Source organism: Drosophila kikkawai, chromosome 2R (assembly GCF_030179895.1).
Source record: "Drosophila kikkawai strain 14028-0561.14 chromosome 2R, DkikHiC1v2, whole genome shotgun sequence".
NCBI lineage: Eukaryota > Metazoa > Arthropoda > Insecta > Diptera > Drosophilidae > Drosophila > Drosophila kikkawai.
In genome coordinates this window covers 17310849-17328218 of record NC_091729.1, presented here as the reverse complement: position 1 = coordinate 17328218, position 17370 = coordinate 17310849, and the positions used below count along the sequence as shown (strand labels likewise).

Here is a 17370-nt window from a genome sequence, read left to right as displayed (position 1 = left end):
CCGCAGTTTATTAGGTGATTGCACGCCATCTGAAGCACAACGCCAGCCATCGATCGCTAGTTTAGCCCTCAGCTCTCTGTATTTTCCGTTTTCCGAATCGTATTTGGAATGAACCACAATAAAATCGCCACAAATAAAGCAAACAGCAGTCCAAACAAGTGCCGCCGAGCGACGACAAATAAGCTAAACTAAATGCAACACATTCGGAGAGCAGCGCCAACAAATATCCAAATATAATTTCTATAATAACCGCGCACACGAAAAATCAAAACAACCCGAGTCCGACGCAGCTGAAAAAGGATTTTCGATAGACTCAAGCTTAAATTAAACAAAATAAATCAAACTTGACTAAACTCGAAATAAAACGAGATAAAGGAGACTTTGAATAAAAATCTACAAAAATAAATCTCAAAAACAAATAAATAAAACAAGCAAATAAAACATTTTTCTATAAATCAGATAAACAATAAATTAAAGCCAGAAACAAACCACATATAAAAGCAGAAAGGATTCATTAATCAATTTTAATAAAAACAACCAAGGAGCTACAAAAGAAACATTAAAAATACAAGAAATAACTAAATTTTATAAATAAATACAAATTATTAAGGAACTTTTAAATTCTTTTTAGAATTTATTAAACTTTGAAATAAACTAAAACCAGTAGAAAACCTTCTTAAAACTACAAAAGAACCAAAACTTGTTAAGCAAATACCTGGTAAATCTCAATAAAAATGAACTGAAGAACTACTCAAAATCACAAAATAAAAAATCATACAAAACCTAAAACCACAGAAACATTAAAAACACAATAGTTGCAACATTCAACTTCTTGAAATTCAAATTCGAGCGCCAAATCAGCACTGCTTCGCAACACTCGAGCGCTACATCCCTGGTTTCCGCCGCATTCCAACACTGCAGGACTGTCAGCTGGCTGTCAATTTGCCAAGCGAACCAAGTCTGTGTGCGAGCCGTGTGTGTGTGAGTGTTGCAAAACGTCGGCGTTGCACTAAATCTTAAATTCGCGTTAAATTCTGGTTAAAAGGCGGCCAATTAGTTGGTTATCTGGGGGAATAAACCCGGCTGAGCAGTTAGCAGCCCCCAGGCGGAGCCAGCCCAGAGCAGCAGCCCGCGCCAGCAGGCAGGGAAAACGCCAGCCAGCCAGCAGCCGCCGAATCGCGTTGTGTGCGCGGTGTGTGTTTTGTGTGTTATTTTTGGAATTAAAGAGCGATCCGATCCGATCCGAGGCAGCGCGCAGGAAGGTGGCGGCTGGGAAAGTGTGCCGCGGCCGGATCTCCTCTCACAGCTACCGAAAAGGTAGCAATAATAGACGCGCGCGGTGCCTTGGATTTCTACGGCTCCACGGTGGAGAACTTTTACCTCAGAATGGATCCGACGCGGGGCGACTCGCGCTACAACCTGAACTACTCGATGAGTAGTATCGGGCTGAGCCTCTCCGATCCCTCGGACATGTACGGCAACCCGGCGGTGGCCGCCCTGGGCGCCCGCCCGCCCTCCGGCGGCCTCCTCCAGAGCATGGGCGGCGGCGCAAGCGGCGGCGGCGGTGTACCGTCCATGCAGCGGCCAAATCCCGCCACAGGAGCCACAGCCGCCCAGTGCCAGACCCTACACAGCCCCCAGCACGCCTCCCAACAGCAGCAGCAGCAGCAACAGCAACAACAGCAGCAGCAGCAACACCAGCAGCAGCAGCAACAACAGCAGCAGCAACATCGCGGACTGAAGCGATCGGGAAGCGATTGCTACGAGGATCACCATCGATCCGCCGGCGGACTGACGCTCCAGGGACTCGACAGCGTCGCCAGCAGCGCCGGCGGCGTCGAGGACAACGTGGATGGCTACAACCCGCTGCCCAACAAGAAGTCACCGCCCGCCAACGGCAAGAAGACAAAGGGACGTGTCAAAATCAAAATGGAATACATCGACAACAAGCTGCGTCGCTACACGACCTTCTCCAAGCGCAAGACGGGCATCATGAAGAAGGTAAGCTCCTAGATCCCAGCTCCCAGCTCCCGATCCCCATTCCCATATTGGCCACGATTGGGCCTGCAATTGGGATGTTGACATTGGGCCACGTTTCCAGCGCATGTGCAATTAATAAATGCTTGGGTTAGACTTCGTCGGAGTCCAAAGCTCCTTGGGAGCAGCAGGGCTGCCTGGCATTGTTCTCCGACTCTCTTCTAGGCTCTGCAGAGAGCGGTGCTTTATCGTCATGTGGCCATCGGGCACAGTGGTTCAGTTTTAAAGAGGGTTCCAATAGGAAAAACATGGGGAAGTATAGGTATTTTTTATCTTATCTTTTTGTTGTAAGTAGTTGACTTTTTATAGGAAAATTACTAAGTTAAACAGAGGTGACAAACTTCGTTTCATATATGTATTTTGTCTCTTTTAATAATAATGACAGAATTTTAAACCTTCAAATCGGACAATAAAAACCTTATTATTCAGTTTAGTACACTCAAGATTATAAGGGATTTTTAGTAAATATCAAATAAATATAATATCCAAGAACCACTGTCCCTGTGAAGTTCCCTCGCTCAGTTTTAGAACAGTAGCCACCAAGATCCTCCTCTGCTTTTCGCCCGAATCGCGTCTGCCGGCTGTTGGCTTTGGCTCTTTGGCGGCGTTGTGTGTAAGCACGGTAGCCCACGATTCCGCATTTCCCTTTGTTTTCGGCTTCATAAAATGTTAATTTGCCGCCGCAATTGCATTCAAAGGAGGCCTACCAGTTAGTTGCTACCCCGGCCCCCCATTTCCAGTTCCCAATCCCAATCCCAATCCCTCCCCGCCAGCAATTGATGCGTGCCGTGCTCCTGGCTCTCGCTGCAATGCGGCCGCCAGTGCCTTGGTATTTTCAAATGACCAATTTTCACACGCAAACTTACATAATGCCACCACATTTGCTGCTCTCCTGCTCCTGCTCCTGCTGCTTTCCATCGATCTGGCGGCTGCATATGAAATTTTTCACATTTTTTAAATAGACCTTTTCTGGTCGCAACAGAAACCAAGCCCGCGATCAAAATCAGACACAAAAAGCATCAACATCGCGGCGCTAAATCACGATCTCAGCACGATCTTTGGCCAAGACACAAAATCTTATGAAATATTTGACCCAAGCAAGCCAAAAAACCAATACGTTGTAGGAGCTTTAAAAAAAAATGTACAAAATATTTAAGAAATCGAATTAGGAAATACTCTTGAAAAGTATTAGTTAAAATAGGCTTTAAAGTATTTTTTTTTAGTTTTAATAATGCTTATTTGGGATTTTTCCATATTTTGTATCCTTAGAAATAGTGTCACAACATAACCAGAAGTTCGTACCCTATTCTTTCATTTTACAAAGTAAGCCAGCTCCCTACATCCCCCATTACCAAAAGGGTATCCATAATATTTGACCCCTGGGACGACAAAGGTTCTCCTCCTTGCTTGTTCTCGGGGGCCAAACTTATGACAGGCGCACGCCCCGAGACAAAATCGCGATTCTATATATATATGTCTCTCAAAAAAATACAAACCAAAAAAATATATATCGTTTTGGTGACTTTGATGCGGTCCCTCATCGATGTCCAGCCGGCGGACAGTTGACAGGCAGACAATGGGATTGCGACTTGGCGCTACCAGCAGCGGCTGGAGCAAAAAGCGAAAAGGCAATCTGCAATCCGCCATCCGCCATGCGCAATCCCTAGCAGCAGCCGTAGCAGCCAACAAATTGCGGCCAATGAACTTGGCCCAGAGAGTGGTCACAACGACAACCTGTTGGCATGCTTTCCCGCTGGCCAATTTTGGTCATTTCGATCCGTTGCGAGCACAGATCTTTTTGGCGTGGGCGGGCGGCGGCGGTAGTGTGGTAGTAAGGGTGGCCAAAAAAGGCCACAAAAGTGAAAAGTGAGCTAATGTCCAGATCAGAAGTGATCTCATTTGTTGGCCAGCCTAATTGCGTGGGCTCAGGCGGATCGATTCGATTCCATTTGAACGGCAGCGAAAGCGCTCCTGCATAATGCACAACAAGCCCATCGACAAGTTCCCAACAATTGGCCATGGCCAAAAGGGCGCAAGCATGAACGCAGCCACAGGCACAGGCGCAAAATGCCGCCAAAAGGTGTTAAATTGAAATCACGAGGCAGCGAGCTTGGCTTTGGCTTTGGCTTGGCTTGGGAATTGTTTTCGGGGGCCCCAGCAGCAGCACGGAAGCTTCACCATCGGCGGCAGATTGTGCCCAGATAAGCCCCTAAAGCCGGGCCAGAGAGGCTCCTCCATGGCTGGGCCGTGGCGGCTCGCCTTTTGGCCACATGCAACACATGCATGCAGCCAGGCAGGCAGCCTACAAAACAGGCAACAATCGGTTTCTAACAAATGACTCTCCATCTGGTCGGAGCAGCAACAGTCTCTGGGGCTGTGCCTTCTTGTCCTGTCAACGCTTGCCCTCACCCTTACCCTTAACCAATCCTCGCCAGTGTCGTGTCCTTTTGTCTTTGTTCGAAATTCAAATTGACATGAATTGTTGGCTTGCTCGGGTCCCTGGCTGTTCGGGACCTAGGCTCACATACAATCGACACCTACTCAGAATCGGAGGAATCGAAATCGAAATCCGATTCAGATTCAGATTCCGCATTCGGACCGTGTCAATTGTTTGCATTTACACATGTTACACATAAAATTGGCAGCCAATCGATGTGTCTTGGAGTGGGGGAAACCCCCAACCCAAACCCATTCCAGACCAATCCAATCCAATCCGATCCGAGGCGATCCCAATCCGAATCCCAATCCCGAGGCTCGCCAACAATGTGTACAACAATTTCATTAATATTAATAAATGTTCCCGAAGCGTTCGCTTCTTGCCAGTTATTTATGCGCTCTGCTCCGCTCCACGGCGGAGTAGCAAAAACTGTTGTTGCCCGCCAGCCAGTCAGCCAGACAGCGACTTTACCGCTTTTATAGTAATTACGAGCTGTTGATAGGCAGCTTAGGCTACCGTCTAATGTGCAGCAGCAGCACTGGGTCTAGGTGTTATCCAGCACGGAGAGCACCATCGCGATGGTTGCGTGACTTCTGGGCCATTTGCGTGGGTGGAGTGTAGGGTTCGACTTGCAGACTTTGCACACACGAAATGGGCCCTGGCGTGATCCAGTTGCCTTTATGGGAGATTAAGCTTGTTTTACAAAACATATATATCAATTGTTGTGACGCCACAAAAGCTGAAAAGTAGGGCAATAATATTTTATTTTGATGGCTGAAATAGAAACAAGAAAGTCTCGATCACAAAACTTATTCAGGCTAATATGTCGTTGCCTAGGTCTGCTTTATTCAATTTCAGCTGAATCACCTGAATACTTAATTTTAGAACAGAAAACCTAGCCGTAGAAACGTTCATATATGAAGGCATTTTGCACAGGAATTTAATTTTAGAATTTATTTTAGTTATTTTGGCGAAGCTATGGGGTCCATTTAATTCTAAAACCTTTAACTTTTGTTTTAGAAAGTCTGATTAAATCTAAATAATTTTTAAATATTTTTAACTTGCCTTTAAATTAAACAAACTCTTAATTTAAATCTTAATTTTCCCTATTTTTAAATCCAATCTCTCGTTGAGTCACGCTCCCATCTCTGGTAATTTAAAATCCAAGCGGTCCACGCTTAGACTCCTCTCCTTATCGCCGCAACATAATCGCATAGTTTGGTGGGGAAATTTATGTGCCGCTTGGCCAACACACGCGTCGACAGTTTCCGCGGCCAGATACCCAATCCTGATACCGATACCGAACCGATACCATCGAGTACTTAACACGATCCTCTCTGACTCACTTCCTCTCTCTTGTTTCCTGCAGGCCTACGAGCTGTCCACGCTGACCGGAACGCAAGTGATGCTGCTGGTGGCCAGCGAAACAGGCCACGTGTACACATTTGCCACGCGCAAGCTGCAGCCGATGATCACCTCGGAGGCGGGCAAACAGCTCATCCAGACCTGCCTTAACTCGCCGGATCCGCCCAGCGTTGGTGGCGGCGATCAACGGATGTCGGCCACCGGCTTCGAGGAGACGGAGCTCAGCTATAACATCGCCGATGAGGACTCCAAAGTAAGACAATTGATTTACGGTCACCATGGGCACGCTCATCTGGCGCACCCGCCGGCACCGCCCTCGCACTACAGCCTCGAGCAGAGTCTGATGCAGTCCGGCTATAGTGGAGGCCAGGCGTCGCCCCTGTCCCACGCCCAGGCCTACGGCGGACATGCGCACCATGCGCATGTACCGCACGTGCCGCCGCCGCATTCGACGCACTCGCACATGTCCCACACGCATGCGCAGCGCTAAATCCGGATGAGATCCGTGATCCTCGTATTTCTCTAGGCAATATCTGGGACTTGGTTTCGGTGGACAGCCTGTTAAGTGGTTCTTTAATCCTAATTAGACTCGACAACATTCCAGATCATTTTAAGTATAATTTTCCTGATTAGAAATGAGAAATCTGTATTAAAAGTTCAAGAAACATTCATTTAAAAGCTCAAAAAGACATCTTTTGAAAGTAACAAGCAGGCTTCAAAAAACTTCTACCTTCGTAAACATCGCCAAACCGCTTAATTGGTTTTTTAAGTTAAAAAACAATGTCTAAACTTAAACCACACCTCAGTGCTGTTCCGCAAAAACCAAGCCAGTTTTTAGTTAGACAGCAGTTTATATATGTTTAGCAGATCCAAAGTGCAGCAAATGGCTCGATCGAACTTCGATACTCGTATTTCGGATCCATGGCCAATACGATCTCGCCGCTCGTTTTGTTCTTGTTTACCGACCGCAGTGTTTTGTGTTTATAAATGTATTTTTTTTTTTTTTATTTTTTGTATACTAGTCAAGACTCTTACTTAAAGGCGACTGTGCCATATCAAAGCTACAGCTCAGCTCCTCCATGTACATCCAATAGCAATAGATCAATTGTCGCATCAGCTGCAGCTCCTAAAACCCAGTGCCATTCTACCGAACCGAACTAGAGACGGACACATATCGAGACACAGCCGAGACTGCTTTAGTTAGTCCTTTTTATTACCGAGTAAGTGCAATAACATAGCTAGAGGAGGGAGGAGTAGGAGGAGGAGAGTCAGAAGAGGAACCACTAGAACTAGGGGAAACTTTCCCTTCCGTAAAGAATAAAGATTTGCTGGACAGAGTCTAAAGGGTAAACAGCTCGAGTGTGCTGCGTTTACAATACTTAGTGAACAAGTTGATATGTTAGCAAATAAATAAAACAAATACAAATGTCGAATGCGCCGGCGGCCATTTTCCATTTTCCTGAATCCCCGGGTCCGTGTGTGTGTGTGTGTTTGCGAGTGTGATGAGCGTGCTCAATAAAGTTTAAGCGTATTTTCCGGACTCGTTTAGCCTAATGTTAGTAGTTTATACTTTACGACTTTGTAGTTTTGTTTATTTGATTGATCCCGCCCCTAAAATTGGCTTAAAGTATTTCCAACTGACCTCTACTAATTGGAATGTTGCATGATTAAAGTTAAAGACTTTGTGCAACATAGCCGCCACTTACTCAACTTTGAGCTGTTTGCTTTACGACTCTTTCTACTAATATTTATTGTACATTTAAATTTAAAATACCAAATTAAAAAACAGCTCAAAGCCGCACAAAAAATCAAGTTAAATTTAATTTATTACCCTATGTTTACTCTCTCTCACACACAATTATTTAATATTAATTACCGATCACATTTCTGTCAAACAGAGAGCAAAGCAACGTAATTCTCTTAATACTAGTTAAATTTATTATTTAATGGATCGTGCAATTCGCCGAAGCAATAACCCTAAAGCAATTTACCCCATAAGCGATCGAGAAATATGTTTAAAAAACAAAACCACAAAATAGTATCTACACAAGAAGTATATAAATATATGAACATATATATATATTATTTAGCGCAATATTATAAAATAATAAACAGAAAACAACAAAAATCCGATACAGGAATGTATGCTGTACGATGTAAAAGCTGTTTCAAGAGCAAGGTTAAGAGCATTGAGATAAGCCCCAAAAGCCCAGACCCCGAATCCCCAGCTCCGAACCCAGGTCCAACGTTTCTATTACTTAGCCTACACACCGCCGCAGATATTAGACGAAATCTGCGAGTGGGCTGCAACTCCTCTATGAATGAATTTCTGTGTTTTTATTCGAGCATATATATATATTTTTTTGTCGATCTTTTCTGCGTTTTCCTCTCGATGTTTTGTAAAGAGCTTCCGCTTCCACAGCCGTAGAGCTGACGGAGTCCGTCTTGTGTGTGGGGCCTGTGACGCCACGGCGACGAGTTCATAAATCGATCAGAGCCACCAGGGGGACTCTCGTCATGCACCAACAGCCATTCAGTCAGTCAGTCGGTTGGCTCCCTCTTCCTCCGCCGCTTGGCTTGGCATGCAAATCGCGTTTTGTGGCTCGTACTTTTCAATGCCAAAAGCCTCTCGGCGTAGGCACAAACACACACACTGTGCTTCCACTGCCTCGATGACGTGTGCCACCGCGATCTCCTGTACCCTCTCTTTCGGTGGCTCAACCTCAACTTGGCGCAGCGCACAGCTCCACTCCAGTCAGTTCAGCATTTTCCATTCAGCATGGGCCGATGAATGAACGCCAAAATGTTGTGGGTGTGACACCAACGCCGGCTCAGGTCATCAGTTGTTGTTGTCTACACACAAAGAAAATTATGGTAATTTTGTAGCCTCATTTAAAGGCAATATATTATAGAGTATTCGTCATAACTCGATGATTTTTGGGGGTCTTTATTTGTTGAGAAAATAAAAGAAATCAAATGAAATCGTTTCTTAAATATTATCATGGAAAGGAAATACTTTAGTGTTGGAATAATCACAACGTTTTTCGTTTGCAAATTTTTTCCTTGTGTAAACCCCTTGACTGCTGGCTGACTGCCAGCTGACTTGACTGATAATATTCATAACTTGTACCGCTGCTGCTGTAGGTCGTTCCGCCGCCGCCAACTCTTTGTCCAGCCAAGGTTAATTGCCGACTTGCAGTGGGCTGAGAGCTCAGCTGCTGTTTCGCAGTTGGCCAACACATTTGCTAACTCACATTATGTACGTTATATATCAGCATCGAGAGTGCGATCCATCGATCTGCGCGGGTGTCTTGGCTACATAGATTACCTTCTATGGTCGCTCACCTGCGCATCATCATCATCATCATCATCCAAACCGCCCACGTGGCCCAACCAATAAAAAAATAACAATAAAAACACTGCAAGTTTGTTGGCTTTTATGATTTTGTATTTATTTCAAAATTTTATTTGTTTTGCGTGATTAGTTTTCAACAAATTGAGGGTTGAGAGCGATTAAGTGTTTAGATATTTAACAGTTTTCATAGTTCTGAACTGATTTACTGGGGAACTATTACAATATATATTGTCAAGGTTGATTAGGCGAAGTCTCTGGAAATTTCAACTGATTAAAAGTTGGCCTAATTGCTTAACAAAGTTAAGGGTAAAATCATAATTGAAACTTCTTACTTTGTTCCCAAATTAAACAAAAAACCCTTTAGTTTTTCTTAGTTTTGGCTGTACTACTTCTTCCCACCTCTTGTTTCTGCCTTCTGAAGTCATCCCAGCTAAAAAATAAAATAAAAACCATCCTAAATTGAACCTCTGGCCCTGTTTTTCTACTCCTGAGAAGAGTGGGAGCCCTGGGTGCATATCAGTTTGAGAAATTAAAAGCATTTTGCGGTTTCGTTGACTATCGAGGCTGCGTGCCGCTCGAGCCTCTAACGACATTTCAATGATTTGCTGTTTGGCTGCCGTTGCTGCTCCTGCTCCTGCTCCCGCTCCTGTCTCTGCTTCTGCTGCTGCTCCTACTGGGGGGATGTGGCCACGTGCGCAGCACAAGACGCAGATGCAGACGCAGACGAAGGAGGACAAAAGCATTTGCAATGCTCGTCGATTACGTACGAGGGCGACCTCTGTCAGCCAGCAGCAGCCGCGGCAGCGTCCAGATGTCCACATGTCCAGCTGTCCGAAAGCCACCAACAACGCAGCCACGCAAAGAATCTTTCGGCCAGTTTGCGGATTTTGTGTTTAAGCCGCCGCTTCAAGTTCTAACCGCATGCCGCCACAATGTCCTCTTAATTTCCTAGTCGCCGCAGCTGCGCGCGCGCGCGCTCTCCACGCGATGATATCGCCGACGATCCTCCTGCAGGGGCCAGACTCCAGCCAGGCTCCCCTCTTCTCCCTCTCTACCCATTCCCGGCCAGCCGTCGTCCTCTGTCTGTGCGCTCGTTTTTTAATTCAACTGATTGTACTGCAGCTTCTGGAATTCGGCATTTCTTAAAGCCCGCGCGCACACACATTGTGAGTCGGCAACTTCTGGCGACCGATCGGCCACTGGGCAACTTGCAACTGGCAACTTGCAACCTCCAACTCCTTCTCCTCCTGGTGCTGCTCCTGCCGCTTCTGCGCCGCCTTCGCAATCTGAAAAGGTTAAGAAATGACAATTTGTGAGCGCTTTTTTCTTTGGTTCAGTTCGGTTTCGTTTCGTTTTGTTTTGTTTTTCCCTTTTATTCCCTGTGTATTGTGTTTTTATTTATTTTTTGTTTGTAGCCTGTCCGGCCCGGCCCGCTTTCATTGTGATTATTTAAAAGCCAGTCTGAGGGACCTTAACGAGGCGCTTTCGGCCTTTCAGGACTCACATTTAGTTAAGCAATTATTGGCCGCAATGCAAACAAATAATGCGTACATTGTGCCTGCTCGTTCCTCTTCTCCTCCCGGGACTTAGTCCAATGATTTTCCAAGTTAATCAAAATTCTTTGCTATCCACGTTGAAATCTCAGCGACCTTCCTCCTCATCTCCCCTGTGTCTGTGTCTAGAGCTCTTCTAGCGCCGCTGAGCCACGCCCAATGCAACGCCCATTCAGTGGAGCGTGGCAGAGGAAACTTATAGTTTTTTATTTGGATTTTCCTATAGCCAAGCTTACCGCTCCCCGCCTTAGCTACTTATATAGGCAAAGGCAGCTCCGCTTCACTGACCAATTTATGGCTGAGAATATTTCTTTTTTTTCTTTCCACCGATGTCTTTTGGTTGCCTCACAGCGTGGATTTTTGTATGAAGATGTTTGCTTTGCCTAATTGTGGCAGCGTTAACGAAAAGTTGATGGAAACTATAGGTGTGTAGGGGGTTTCAAGGGAGGGAAAAGCGTAGTCGGCGGTAGGAAAGTCGAAAAGATTTCATTTCAAATTTTATTTTGTGAAAATTCTTGAAGGTTTATTAAACATTTTCGACAGTGGAAAAAATCGAAAACCCAGTATTTCTTAAAGGAATTTAAATAGAAAAAGTGAATTCCAGCAGTAAATCAAATTGCTTAACAGCTTGATTTAAATTTAGTTTAACTTTTTTGATTTTTAGAAAATCAAAACTAAAGAAATTATATATATTAAATCTCTAAAAAGTATCCTTTTAAATCCACTGAATATCTTTATCTTGAAAGTGTCCTATCTCCTTCTTATAATCTCCCAGTCAGGATGAAGTTGCCTTCCCACTTATGGTTTTCCCTTAAAAAATGTTTTTCCTTGCTTTTCCAAATAACAAGCTTTAGCCAATAAACTGTTGACAAATACTGTGGAAACTTTATCTGCTAAAAATGATTATAAACTTTCAAGTTTCTCTTGGCAAGCTTCTTGCCATCTAAATCTGTGGCAAGTTCCAGCTGAAACTCCGGCCAAACTGTACTTGGGGGAAGCGCGCTAAAAAAAAAGTAAGAAGAAAAAAAACATATCTGGTAATAAATTCTAGGCAAAAACTTTGGGCCAAAGCTGGCGGCTGGCGTCTGGTTTATTTGTGATTGCGTTGTGCCCATCTCCCATCTCCCGATTCATTATATAATGAAGCACACGCGGACTTCCCACACGGGCCAGTGGCAAGCCGACTTCTACCCACAGTCCGTCCGCACGGTTAACAAAAGTTAACAACAATCGATGTTCGGCTGTGTCTCTGGCTCAGCTCAGCTCATTTCCTGCCCACAATAAAGTCAAATGTTGAAATCAACACAACTTATGTGAGAGTTACTATACTATATAGACCTTATATACTATATATTAGACGTGTACATTCATTGGTTCCTGAAAACTTAAAAAGAGTTTGGGGTAGGCTAGACCCTAATGGCACGTTTCTTTCTGGGCGCTAATGAAAGTGCCATAAATTTTCAATTAAACCCAAAGATGCAGTTTTATTTTTTGTACAGACTCTCCTCCAGACTGAGGAGAACCTACGTCTGATTGGCGCCGATTAAGCAATTCAGCGAGAGACTTTTCGCGGGGCTGCTGCTGCTGCTGCAATTATTTGTGAATTAACATTTATAACACTTGATCCTGTGCGTATCCGCTGAAAGCTGGGTCTTGACTTGACGCTTCAGCGCATTTAAAAAGTATTTTTGTGCCACAACAACAGCAGCAGCAGAAGCAGCAGCAAAGGCAGCAGCCACCGAGGCAACTAAAGAAATATTTGCCGCATTTTAAAAGTCTCGGTCCGTCCGTTTGTTGTATGTCTGTTATGCGGATTCATTGCAACCGCAGCCACTTGTTGCCGCTGCGGCTGTTGCTGCTGCATGTGATGTTGCTGCTGCTGCTGTTGCTGCTGTGCTAAATTTCACACCAACAATGAGCGCGCGCCAACAATGAATGAGAATGACTGACGGAGATGACCAACTGCCAGGAGCAGCTTTGGGCTTTCAGCCTCAGCTGGGGGCCTGGGCTAAATCGATACCTTAATTCAAAGGCACGCCAGACCGCATTTTTGGATAATATACTCGAGCTCCATCCGCTCCAGTGCACTGTGGCACGCGTGAGATTTCCTGTCTGCACTTTCGGGACATTTCATATCGGATTTCAACCAAATTTGGCTGCCTTTTGCGGTTCGAGAGGTTAAAGTTTTATATATATGTATGTGTTATGCACGAGTATAAAACATTGATTCGGCGGGGCTTATCGGCCTGGGAATTGTGGCATTGTTCTGCGCCTGCCGCGTTGTGCAACGACTTTAAAAAGCTGTTAACATGCGTTGTCATCGCTGCCATATGTTGCACGACAGCAGCGGCAACCAGCAAACAACCGGCGACAACCAACAACCACCGACGACGACGACGACGACGACTCCTGGTCGCCATTGATCGGTGATCGCTTTCGGGGCTGGCGACTTGTCACCACCTGGCACAACTGAACCATTTTCAAGGCGGTTGCATCAACGCGCTGGACTCCCGCTTGGCGGCATGCGTTGGTTTACCCCGAAATCTATGCGAAAGTGGAAACGCCAGCGATTTGCGTGGCCCGCAGCGATAGTTATAGCTTCCTCAGCTCACATGTGCCGTCCCTTATTTGGAAGCTTGTGTGCGAAGCGCAACAATTATATATATATATGCATGTATTTCTCTGTATAAAACGCACACAGCTGAACGCCAGAGAGAGAAAAAAAACCAGCACAACAACATCAATAAACTGAGAAAAAATAAATAATAATTTTTATTGAAAAAAAATTAAAGAAAAAATAATAACTTAAGGTAGGGAGATGTCTTTTAAATAAAAAAGAAACCAAAACCTTTGAACAGAATGTATTGTATTTGCATTTTTATGTATTAAATTTCACATTATTCATGAACTTTAGGCTAACTAGATATTTATTTATTTTTTATACACATAATTCTAATAAAATAAGAAAGAAGCTAACTTTGAGAAGCCAAAGTTGGTGTACCCTTGCAGTTTGCAATTTGAAGCCAAAAATTATTTATTTTAGATTCGTATAGCTTTCCTATTTTAGTTTTCATTAGCTTAACAATTCAGCATATAGAATTTAAAAGTTAAAATATAAAAATAAATTAAAAATTTTTTACAATTTTAATGATGTAACCCCTTTCAAAAATTTTAAAAAATTCTTAAATTTTACTTTTCCTCCGAATATGGCTAGATCGAACCGGTTGTTGATGCCGATCAAGAATATATATACTTTATAGGTTCGGAAATGACTTTTTCAATGCGTTGTAAGCCTCTGACTGAAATTAAAATACTCTACAAGGATATAAACTAATTATTAATTTTTTATAACATGTTCTTGTTTACTTTTTTCTGCCACAAATCGACCCCTTATTTTCTTTCCGTGCAGCGTCGGTGGCCAAAAGGCGAGCTTTTGAGTTGATTTCAAAGCCGAGTGCAGCGGAGAAGTCTCGTCGTTGTCGTCGTCGCCGCTGCCGCCGCCGCATTGGCTGACTTATGACGAAAATAATTGCTGGCTATTGCTATCTCTAACTGGCGATCGCGTCATCGTCATCGTTATCGATTATTCGCAGAAAGCCCATCGCAGTTTGCCCGTTTTCATTAGCCCGTTACATGCGGCGTATGAGTAATCAATAATAATTTTATCGCCAATTTTATTACTATTTTTCTTCTACGATTTTTTTTTTTTCTTGACTTGCTCGAGCCTCTTTTCCCCTGAGAGTAGTTTGTGTGTGGTCCCAAATCGATTGCCATAATAATTTCACGCAAATATAGCACAGACTGCGACAATCGTCGTACAAATATTGTAATTTACTTAATTTCGTATCGTTCAGAATACGCAAATTTTGCGCTAAAGCGAGAAAATAAAAATTGTTGGGGGGAAAAAACATTGTCCATGCCATTAGCTACAGACATTGTTGTTGTTGTTCGTTCTCGTTGTTATTGTTTGTTTTTAGTTGTTGCTGTAGTTGTAGTTGTTGTCATGAAAGGCGACTGCGCGGCGTCGTCTGTTTTTACTTGCTTTTCGGGTTGTTTTTTCTTTTTTTTAGCTGCGTTTGATATGCAAATTTTGTGCTTTTAGAAAGAGACACAGAATTATCGTATCTGACTCTAGTTGTTGTTGTTGTTGCTGATGTTGTGGGAGCTATAGAGCAGGGGCAACATATGGAAATTAGATGTATATGCATTCGAGGACAAACACAAAAAAAGCCTAGGAAATTGTATATTTAGTGGTTAATAATTGCACAGTATCATTTTCTTTGGCGGTGAATTTCGAACAAATATTTACTATTATTTAATTAACAAATTATAGGGAGACAAGTTATGATGGAAAATTAAAACTAATATATAAACTGTTAAATTAAAACAAATATATGGCTAAGTTTGAAAATAATGAAGGGTTCTTTTATTCAGAAATTTATAGAATGCTTTTTTATTTTATTATTTATTTTTAGATATTTTATATTTTTCTTAAAACTTGGCCATAAGATTTACCTTATAAAAGGGGCCAATTTGTATATTAATCTCATATAAATATATAGGTTTCCAGGCTAATTTTTGAATACTTGAAAATCCTCTAAAGTCACTCTACTCTTTCAAGTAAAGAAACAAACTAACTTCAACTTTCCAATAAAAAGAAATATCCACCAAATATCTCTAATCTATCTTTTTATATTTGCAAAAACGAATAAATTCAGGATCTCTCCATTAGACCTACCTGTCCGATCTTTTGGCAAAACGCAAGGTTTTCTTTTTCGGCAAAATCTGTTCACGCCACACGGGGCGTATGCGCAATATTTGCGTAAGATCTGAGGTAAATCAGGCAGCGTTCGTTCGACTGCCACTTACGCGACAACGCCTTGACATGCCCACACGTCCGGCGACAACAACACCCAACAACTTTGCAACATGCCACAACACTTTTGGAATTTTTCGCTGCTGTTGCGGCGTGTGAGAATTCCACAGGTGAGATTGTGGGTCCAAGACCAGGTCCAGGTTCAGTTCCAGTAGAGAAGCCTTCCTTCTTTTTTTTTTTAATAAGGGAGCCAAAATTTATAATGTGGCACGCAATTAATTCACTGCCACAGAGCAGCTGCCAAGCGAAGGCGCAAAAATTATCACACCATTCAAATGACGCTCACGAATGTTACCCTTTTGGGTGGGGGGAGGGCCTTGGATTGAATGGCCACCAGGAGCCAACAGCCAACTTGCAACATGCAACTGGCAAGAGTCGACACATTTTGTTTGTGCCAAACCGTACCGTTCTCTTTGGCGGCAAACATTTAACAAGCATCGACTGTCCGTTGGGCCAAGGATGCCACCTAGAAAGCTCACGCTAGGCGTCCAATTGGCTAGAGCCGCCGATCATGGTCATGCCACATGGCCACATTGGCGGCCACATGGTGCCACCAACTGGACAATGGTCACTGATCGCTGGCCGGTGGTCCTTTGTCTCTCTCCCGGCAGCCCCATCCTCTTCTCCTCTGCCTGTCAGTGCTAATTTGTTGCTGCTCGTGCAGGCTGCAGCCCAAAGGCAGCAGTAGTACTAAAAATATAGCCATAAATGTTGATCGGCCAGGCAGGACAACAAGTTCCAACCGATGAGGGAGGGAGAGAAATCTGCATGTCCTTAATGCCGGCAACGTGCGAGTTTTACAAATTACGAAACGAGCAAAACGGCAAGGAAACTGGCATTCGGTGGCATTCGTCGTGGTACATATATGTCGACTCTTTTTCCCACGTCTCATTAAAATTGCAGTTAAAATGCAAGATGCTCTGCCTTCGTTCTTTTACTTTCTATCATCGTCATCGAGTCAGCGAGCCAGACGCGAACGAAGACGACGTCCCATCGTCATTATTGTCAACTCCCAACGAGTTGCCAATCGTCGTCTGTCCCGGCTATCTTTCTGCCTGCCGTTTCTAGATTGATGTCTCTGCAGTCAGACAGTCAGTCAGTCAGTCCATCGGTCCGTTGGACCATCAATTTCGTCCGTCCCCGCAGAATCAGAGAAGAGGAATCATCGGGGAGGAGATCAGAGGAGTGGGCAGAAGCCAGAGAGCTTGGCACAGTTTGCGCACTTTGGCATTTCATTTTTCCCTGGAACCGCAGTTACTTTTTTTTTTTTTTTGGGAGGGGTGGACTCTGTTTGTATTCCCAAGAGTCATAGGGAACACAGATTCTTATGCTAGTGAGTACAAAGCTTAGGGATCTAGGGAAGCTTGGTAACAAAGTTAAGAGCCTTTAAGCTGTTTTACAAATATTCAACGGGAGCCTTTTTAAAAGTGTCTACAGTACTCCTACCAACCTACCTACCTACCCTCCTACTTCGAAGAGCAAAACTCAAGGATATTTTCTTAAGAATTTGTCTAAATAATCCAGTGATGTAATATATTTAATAATACCTAATATTTACCTCTTGTTAATTTAGAAGAATAAAATTTTACAATTACTTATGACAAGCTGAAAGCCAATAGATATATTTTTTGAGAGTCTATAAATTATACATTTTCTCTGACTAATCGATGACATTATTTAATACTTTTTGAGTATATTCCTCTTCAATTAATTTCCCAAGAAATATTCTGGGAATAACCCCGCTCTC

General features: G+C 43.6%; 1 protein-coding gene across 1 annotated transcript in view; it reads left to right on the top strand.

Annotated features, from left to right (window-relative positions):
* Positions 1-819: 819 nt before the first annotated feature.
* Positions 820-17370, top strand: part of bs (serum response factor blistered) — a 28277-nt gene continuing 11726 nt past the window's right edge. Inside the window, exons 1-2 of the mRNA XM_017161535.3 lie at positions 820-2001; positions 5844-6092. Of these exons, the coding sequence (XP_017017024.1) occupies positions 1387-2001; positions 5844-6092 (864 nt within the window). The 5' untranslated portion in view covers positions 820-1386. The remainder of the gene's footprint in view (positions 2002-5843; positions 6093-17370) is intronic.